This window comes from Polyodon spathula, chromosome 10, assembly GCF_017654505.1.
Source record: "Polyodon spathula isolate WHYD16114869_AA chromosome 10, ASM1765450v1, whole genome shotgun sequence".
Classification (NCBI taxonomy): domain Eukaryota; kingdom Metazoa; phylum Chordata; class Actinopteri; order Acipenseriformes; family Polyodontidae; genus Polyodon; species Polyodon spathula.
Window position 1 is genome coordinate 9,633,100 of NC_054543.1, and position 9,171 is coordinate 9,642,270.

The window sequence follows — 9,171 nt, forward strand, 5'->3', positions numbered from 1 at the left end:
TCTTCCCCCACTGTATGATGCCTTAGTGTACTTCTGGATAGTAACCTCTCCTTTGATTCCCAAATCTCTGTAGTCAAATCCTCCTTCTAACACCTCAAAGGTCTGTCCTTACCTTTCCCTCCCAGACGCAGAGATACTCTGTCATGCACTCATCTCCTCTCGACTCGACTACTGCAACTCTCTCTATGGTGGTATTCCAACACACGCCGTAAAACGATTGTAGCTGGTTCAAAATGTCGCTGCTAGGATCCTTACCAGATGTAAAAAACATGATCACATTACCCTGTCTTGACCAGCTGCACTGGCTACCTGTAAAGTTCAGGTTCACTTTTATAATTCTCCTGCTTGCCTACAAGGCCCTTCATCACACAGGTCTAGAGTATCTCTCCAACCTGCTGACCCGCTATGTCCCTGCATGTATCCTGAGGCCCTCTGACTCTGGCTTGCTTGTTATACCCAAGCAAAAGTGCACCACACTTTTAGCTTCATGGCCCGACTCTCTGGAACTCTCTCCCAGCTTTAGTGTGTGCAGCTCCCACAGCCACTTGCATCAAATAAACTCTCAAGACCCACTTGTTCTCTCTAGCTTTAAAGCTTGATATCTGTTATTAGCTGTTGTCAAAATTGCCATTTCAGGTTTTTCACTCCATCTTATTCGTATGATTCTGCATGACACATGCATCCACAACGTTTGGAATAACCATCCTAGCCTGTATTTAATGTATTATGCCTGTATTTAATGTATTTGCACTGTTTTTTACTGTTTGTATTTAATGTACTATTCCCTCTATCTCACTGTACTTAATGTATTATGCGTTGTTCCTCATTATCTTGTAAAGCACTTTGTGATGGTGGTCCACTATGACAGGCTCTATATAAAATAAATATTGATTTATTGATTATTACTCATGAAGGCAGGAATTCATTTATTCCACAGCTGCATGTCAGGGACATCATCATCATCATCATCATCATCATCATCATCATCATCATCATCATCATCTTCTTCTTCTTCTTCTTCTTCTTCTTCTTCTTCTTCTTCTTCTTCTTCTTCTTCTTCTTCTTCTATATTTTAATTTAATACTGACCTCGGGGCAATATGTTTAGTTTTTATTTTAATAGTAGTTTTTCAATCATTATTAAATGGTGTGGCGACCAGTATTTTAACAGAGATATGAATTCATTCAAAAGAAAAATGATCACTGGAGGCATTAATGTTATTTCCCCTTACCTTTTCTATTGCCAGATGTGTAGTACTTGCTCGACCCTGAAGCATTTCAGGAGCTTTGAAGGTACACAGTTCCTCTCCCAATGGATTATTCTTAAAAGCAAGCTGTCCATTAGCTGAAAGCAGTAACGACTCAGGGGAAATAATATTACAAATGTTTTTGTGACCTGAAAAGTATAACATTAAAGTTAATTTCCTTCACCTTTGCATTTATTGATCTAGCATGAAAATTAATAATCCAGACTGTTCAATTCATCTAATGTTGGTGGATACTAATAACATAGTAATTTAAATAATTAAAAGAAGACCCTTTCTGACGTTATACTGTATATTTCTATGAACATAAATGCATTAAAGAGACTTGCATGCATTGTCATGTGTTTAATTTGCATAACCTTGGGACCCAAAGAGCCCAATTTTAATAATCCAAACAGTAATAATATTTATATCTGCCAACATTCAGATCAAATGAATACACCCTGTGTTCATTTTATCATACGGAACATCACAAAATAGGTTATAGAGTAAAAGTAGTTAGTTGTCAAGTGACTGCTCTTCTCACTGTACATCTAGGATGTGTATACATGGGGAACTATGGCAAAACATTCCTTTCTTATCTTTATCTTCAATTCATTAAGAACCAAGAATGTAAGAACATTTTGCATTATTATCTACTCATCCCCACATCTTCCCATTCTGTTAATTTGATCAAATACCTTTGTATGATGCATCCAGTAAAGATTCAGCAGTCCTCAGTAATAGTGACCAGATTTCATGTTCTTCTAGAGGTCCCCTCCTGGCCTTTAGGACTTCAGCCAGTGTTACAAACGTATTACTCATGCTATACGACAAAAGCAGAAAACAATACCAGTATCAATATATAATCTTATTATCACAACCTTCGATTTATTTTTGCAAGAATGGATAGAAATAAATACATGTCTAAGGACTGTGCATGGCATATAACACTTTTACAATAAAACAGAATGTAAAGATCAGGAGAGGAATTAGATTAGTAAATACTTTAGCCCAATTAGAAAATAAAGCTGTTTTCTCAAGTGGGGTTACCTAGGGAAATTTTGACTGACCATGGAACTGACTTCACATCTTAAGTATACTCAGCAAATTTGCCAGTTGCTCAAGATCCTGTAACTCAGAACGTCCGTTTATCACCCCCAGACTGACGGCTTGGTTGAATGTTTTAACCAGACCCTAAAACAAACGTTGCGCCTCTTTATGAAAAAAGAAACACAAAACTGGACCAAGTTGCTTCCCCATTTCCTCTTTTCACTAAGAGAAGTGCCACAGTCCTCTATGGGATTCTCCCCGTTTGAGTTACTATATGGGCAACAACCCAGTGGTATTCTTGACCTGGTAAGAGAAGGGTGGGAAGCAAACCAACCCAGGTGGTTCGCCGGCTCCTTTCAGGTGGTCCGTGAAAAGGTTACATAATTACAGAGAGGACGCAGCAGCATAGTTTAGAGATCCCTTTGCAAACCCCAAATGAGACCTTACAAACTCAGCTACAGACGTAGGAAGACATTGCATACATGGAGAATATCCCCAAGCAAATAAAATGTCTAAATTCTCTGTCATATATAGTTTTGGAGTGTCTAAAATGTATTCGTTATTAGGACGTGTTCATGTGTTGCACTCATGTGCAGCTTGTAGAGTAATACACAACAGGGTGTGCATTGTGTTACATTAACATACGACTCTAGTTGGGCTGGATGCGTGAAGCGAAGCAGTATATTTGTTGTAACATTAAATTAAGTTTTCAGCGTTTCTGTTTATTGTAATTAATTCAAATTAATGATACCTCTGTGCTGGTCTCTCCATAAACTGAGCTGACATAACCCGCAATGTTAGCCTTGTCAGTGACTAAGCATTTACAAATGCCAATCATGTATTTTGGTTGATAATGAAAAGATACAGAAAAGGATGCAAAGACAAAGTTCACTATCCATACATTACTATCGCTGACCTGGAGAAGCTAATAGAAAAATACATTATTGGCATTTTTAAATGCTTGGTCACTAACAGGCTATCATTGCGGATTACGACAGAACTGTTTACGGAGTGATTGAGACCAGCACGGAAGCTAATTTAACAAAATAGGGTGCGTCTGACCAGCCGACTTACACGCTGAAGAGATACTGAAGACAAACTGTTTTTAAGTCGATTACCATTTCTTTATGTTTCATCAAATCAATAAAAACTTTGCTCACAGAAACAGGCCCACCCATTGCATCACAATAAAGGGAAATCTGTGGTTATTCTTAGTATTATAGTGATTTTTTTTTTTTTAATGTGCTTATTTTCAGTCACCAATACTGTTATTGTGTGGTCCACCAAATAAAAAGTTTGAGAGTCACTGTTCTAGGGAATGGGAAAGTGAAACCTATTATAAATAAGGTGAAAGCACTGTAAGACACTCCCATTCCCAAAATGAAATGTCAGGTTCGGCACTCACAGGGTATTATAGGAGATTTATTCCTGATTTTTCCAGGATTATTGTCCCCCTTACCGACCTGACGAAAAAAATGCTCCTGAAAAAGTTAACTGAACTGCCAGTCTTCTCTCTGCCGAGAGAGACCAGATACTCTGTGATCAAAAAAGAGTGTCTTGCGACCAAATAGCGAGTGAATGCCCTTCGCTATTACCTCCTGGGATGACCCTTCACCCTGGTTATGGATCATGCCCCCCTCAGATGGCTAAACACGATGAAGGACACCAATGCCAATTTACAAGTTGGTATCTTGCCCTGCAATTTTTCTCTTTTTGAGTTGAACACTGGCCATGTAAGCAGCATGCTAATGGTGGTTCTTTTTCCCAGAGGAGGAGGGGGGCAGGATTGTGATGGGAAGGATGCAGGATGTGAAGTTGTGATATCTATAAAAAGGACCAAAAAGGATGAACCCTATAAGATGTGATAGGTCAGTCAAATGGCAGTCAAGGCGCAGACCAATGCTGGAAGTTGAATGGCGTTGTTTTTTTGGTGACTCCACAGATGGTGAGGCTGGCAACACCCTGGTCTTGAGCCACTTTAATGATAGCCAGCTGGCCAGAATCCAAAAACCTGGGGTGTACAAGGACACAATGTGTCACAAATAAAGTCATGCCTTAATCCCCTTAAAGCCTTGTATGTAAGAGTAGAACTATAATTCAGTTCTGTTCAAAGCTAGTACACATAAAGCCAGTGAATACACCATTAAGGAAGCAATTGAGTTAAAGTGTGAGACTGAATACAAGATCACTGAGGCGAAGAGAAGACACAGAACACGCTGTTTCCAAAAAAAAAAAAAAAAAAAAAAAAAACAACTGATACCTTGAGATTCAGATAAGAGATGAAGAGGACAAATAAATAAGTTTTATGTTTAACAGATACAGCTTTGTACATAACACCTGCATAGTTAATCCTATTCATTTTAAGATGCTCCTTGTATGGTCTCAGCTTTAGTTTTATGTGAAAAAAGTGACCTCTTTAAGGGCATTAACACATTTAAAAGTGGAATTGTATATCAACTATTTACGAGAATAGACGACATCCATTCTCAAAATTGTGATTTTAAGAACCTATATGTGGATGCAATATTTAAATATGAATTGCTTTGATTTTTTAAATATGCTTTGAAATATAAGAGATCCTAGCAACTACATGGAATGACTCAAATAAAACAAAATGCTGAAAAGATTAATGAAAGAATACCAATACACCGGTACAACTTGTAATACACTTTTTTGAGATCCATAAAAATTCAGTTGGGACTTCAAAAAGGTTGCACATTGTTGACTTAGCAATTCATGCCTTATACATAGTGTGGGGTATATTCTAAGGTCCTTAAATGTATAAACCACATTTTTCACAAACCTCAATTCACTTTATTTTTTATTGTATGTAGTAATGTTAATGTGGTTCAAAACACAGCTGGGTGGATTAATAAATGCAGAGATTTTTGGGTCTGCCATAGTTTAGATAATTATACCACTTCAAAAAGGATACTACTTAGTACTCTAAGATACTACTATATTGTAAGTCAGAGGTAGTAATGGTGAAGTTAATTAATTAAGTTGCCATTAAGTAGCATTTTTGTTAAGGGTTATAAAACATTACTGTAGAAATTCAACAACTCCAATCGAATTAAATCACATGCCTTCATTCTTAACAGTGATGCTTTTGTTTTATGCTGGTGTAGCAACCCTTTACACGTAATACGGTGTGTATCGAAACACAAGTTCAAAACAAAGCGTGCCATTTCTTCTGCCTCAGGACACGACTGCGAGTTGCAAACACAAATAGTTTGTGGTTTATGAAAAATGTTCTGTAAATACAATGTAATTGAAGAGAAACAACAACAACATTGTAGTATAAATAACGATCTACTGACTGCTTCCACATAACCAAACACAACCAATTAATATGCATTTAACATTTCGCTAGGAAGATTCATGTAAGTAAACTGTGTGTGCCCTCTAGGTATCCATCGACAAAATTCGAGGCATCCGTAGGCAGGTGTATGAACATAATCGTGCTACACAATGTGTGGTTTACATTCAATGCTTTACGAAGTAAGCTATTTTTGTCGAGTGTGTAATAACTGGTATATATATATATATATATATATATATATATATATATATATATATATATATATATATATATATATATATATATATATAGTTACCTTGGTTCATTCGATAGATGGAATAATGTTTAGCCTTATCGCTTCCTCTGGTGGTGCAGAAGTTCTTGTTCTTGAAATCCCACTCCAATCATTTGTTTAATGCTTCGTTTACATTTCTGTAACTAAGCACTGGCCAGCACTGGAACTTGATTTCTCAACCGACAACATTTTGTTCAGGTGTCTGTAAAAGGATGCACATTGACGTTATTTAAAACGCTGAACTGGCTTTTACTGCAGTCGCTTTCTGACATCGATTCTAAACTTTGCTTTTCCAAACTGGTCCGATTTTAAGACGTCTGTCATAAGAACTCAATTGGATTACATGGACGGCTTCAGAAGAGCAGAGTCCAAGAGCCGTAACCAAGGGGCGTGGCAAAGATTTCTGAGCAGAACGGGTATTCCAGTGAAGGAACGACTGAGTTACTGTGAAATGTGAGAATTAATGTTGCTGTACTTTTTTTGCACAGTATAAGAATGGAATTGTGTTTTCCAGATTGTGAGTGCGAATTCGTGCTGGAGTTCTACGCGTGGCCTTTACTTTTAAAATCAAATTTTGCTTGGTTTAAAAATAGTTTTTCAAATATGTATGACAGCTGAAAGTATCGGGTCTGTATTAAATGTTCTAACTATAACAAAAGCACCGTTCCAGAAGTGAGATTTTATACTACAACAACATATTTTAACACCCCCAACTACTGCATTTGAAAGCAGAAGCAAGGAGAGAGGATGTTTGTGCGCATGCGGAGGTTTGGGTATACAAACACACTGGAACGCAAACTGTGGGGACCCTGCAGCTTTAAGATAAACAAGCAAATGTATGTATTAGTTGAGTTATGTAAGCTCCCAGCTGTTCCTTTTAGTTTACAGCTTGACTCAGTAAAACAGAAAATCTAAATGAATACCAAAAATATGTATTTCCATCTGTCAATTTAGTGGTCATTCAATTGGACTTCTACCACCTATCCACCAGCCAGTATGTTCATTATGCAAGCATGGTTTTTCCTATTGTGTGTCACTTTTGCTGCACCCTGTATTGACCAGCAAAAGTAGCACTTCCATCGTGAAAAATTATGCCTTACATTACCTCTTGTAACACAATTTGTAACATGGACCAATTTCTTAACAACCATCACACTGACATTCTGTACAAGTAACCTAATAGCTACACTACCGATGAAATAATAACATCTTCTCCTTAATACCTTGTCCACTGAGTCCATGATGCCTCAATATGTATCAGGGTACACAACTACCTTTTACTGGTACTGTTCAAAACAAGGGAACAAACTCCACTGATAAGTCATAACCAGTGGCAATTATATTGTGCAGCTTGTAGAACACAATATGTCACAAAGCATTATCTTTCATAAATCATACAGTCACTGGTTTTACTATGTATTACAAAATATATTCCTAACCCAATCACAGAGTGGGTCTCTGCTCTCAGATATTTAACATGGATCAGTTTGTCTCTTAATCTTTAGTTAGTGTGTGGTAAAGCATATACAATGTTCCAGTTTTTTCCCAAACATTACTTAAGTGTTTGCTGCCAAAGACTTTCAAATTGTTATAATATTTTAACAGGGCACTCTTACACTGTAAGTAGCCCTACATCAGCCAAGTCTACTTCTGTACACCGAATCTATCGTAATCCTACATAAATGTAGCAAGGCATGACCAACAAAACAATAAAGATAGTGAAGTCTTGGAAGGTTCTCTCACAACATTGTCCACTAGGACTCTGTTACTGCGGTACCGTGATATTACTATTCTTTTTTCGCATGTAGTTCTGGCAATACGTCCTGATCTCTTTGTTTTGTGTGCTTGTTAAAGACGCAGGAGAAGCAAAAACTGTAATGTCACGAAAGCGCAGAGATTTGTGACGTGGTACTCAGGTCTTTTGCAGAGCTAGGCCTGCCAGTGAAAGGAAATGCAGTCAATGCAGTGTGTTTGTGTTTCAGAGCAGTAAATAAAGATATTTACAGTGGATACGAACAGGCTGGCATTAAAAGCGAAAAGATAGAGAAATAGAATACATTTGTTTTTTGAAAAGGTAAGAAAGAATTGGAATCTTAAAACAAAAACATGTATTGATTGATCCGCGGGGGATGGTGCTGCTTATACACAAAATAGAAAACACTGTATGTATGTGGTTTTGTTTGATTTCGATCTTTATTACGATATGTGAAATGTTAACATATTCATTTTGCTTGGTCTGCAAATTGCAATCATTCAGCACTAGGGTTAGAGGTTAAATTGTTATTTTTGCTAATTTCTGTTTGGTTAAATGGTTATTTTAAAAGGTATACACTGAATTATAATATAAAAACGCCATAATACCTAATGTCTTTAATTTCTTGTTAAGCTAAAAGCGTGTTATAGGAAGTTAATATAAAAATGTACACGCATTTAGGTACTTATCAATATGGGAATACGGTAATAATGTTGCCCCTTTAAAAATGTATCCTTACAATACTGAAAGGTTAAATAAAGGGCTGTGATACAAGGCTGCCGACTATACATTTGATCACGTTGATTGCTAAGTCTGTTTTTTTTCTGCTTTGCGCATTCGTATTGTGTTAAGCCAGCATCGCTTGTGTTTTTATGATTCCACTTGATTTAGCATAATTGATTTTATTTATTTATTTATTTTTTCAAACCAGTTCTAGAGCTGATTTTGAAATTTTTCCAAGTCAGTTCACTGTGACAATATAAGACATTAGGCAGTGTGTTTTTGTCTTGGTTTGTACCGGCTACTTTTAATATACACATTTTCAAGTTATATATATTTTTCGTTTTCAGGTAGAGATATTATTCAGTGTTCTCGTATGTGCTTAAGTGCGTAAGACGTGAGCCGGTGTGTTTTGCCTGGCACGACAGTTTGTTCTGTAGTACGTTATGTGGCAGATTCGGCGTGCTTAGAAGTTCTAATCGTCTTTGAAAACGCATGCCTTTACAGAACAACCCATAATGGCACACAATGGCAAAATAGATTATTAATTTCGACCATTAACCTGATACTGCAACAGCATGGATTTAGCCTAAGAGATACTAGTTTTTCTTTTTTAAACTGAAGAGCTATCAAAACATAAATGTGCTGCTGGGCATTTCAGTAAAGGTAATATTTTAATATGTAAAATCGTATCCAAGAGCTTGGATATCAAATAGTGTTGTATTATAATTGATAATTTGATATAGAAAGTATACAAGACCTAGTGTTGCACTCTATCATGGCAGTAAGTTGTCTTGGGAATGCAG

The 9,171-nt window shown here is 36.8% G+C and overlaps 2 protein-coding genes across 4 annotated transcripts in view; one reads left to right on the top strand and one right to left on the bottom strand.

Moving 5' to 3' along the window:
* ptpn20 (protein tyrosine phosphatase non-receptor type 20) overlaps window positions 1-6,226 on the bottom strand; it is a 39,136-nt gene extending 32,910 nt beyond the window's left edge. Inside the window, exons 1-3 of the mRNA XM_041260383.1 lie at window positions 5,914-6,226; window positions 1,945-2,069; window positions 1,232-1,395 (exon numbers count right to left, since the gene is read on the bottom strand). Of these exons, the coding sequence (XP_041116317.1) occupies window positions 1,232-1,395; window positions 1,945-2,068 (288 nt within the window). The 5' untranslated portion in view covers window position 2,069; window positions 5,914-6,226. The remainder of the gene's footprint in view (window positions 1-1,231; window positions 1,396-1,944; window positions 2,070-5,913) is intronic.
* Window positions 6,227-7,821: 1,595 nt separating this feature from the next.
* LOC121321798 (mitogen-activated protein kinase 8-like) overlaps window positions 7,822-9,171 on the top strand; it is an 18,367-nt gene continuing 17,017 nt past the window's right edge. For all 3 annotated transcript variants that reach the window (XM_041261012.1, XM_041261010.1, XM_041261013.1), the window contains exon 1: window positions 7,822-7,966. The gene's annotated coding sequence lies outside the window, so the exon portion shown is untranslated. The remainder of the gene's footprint in view (window positions 7,967-9,171) is intronic.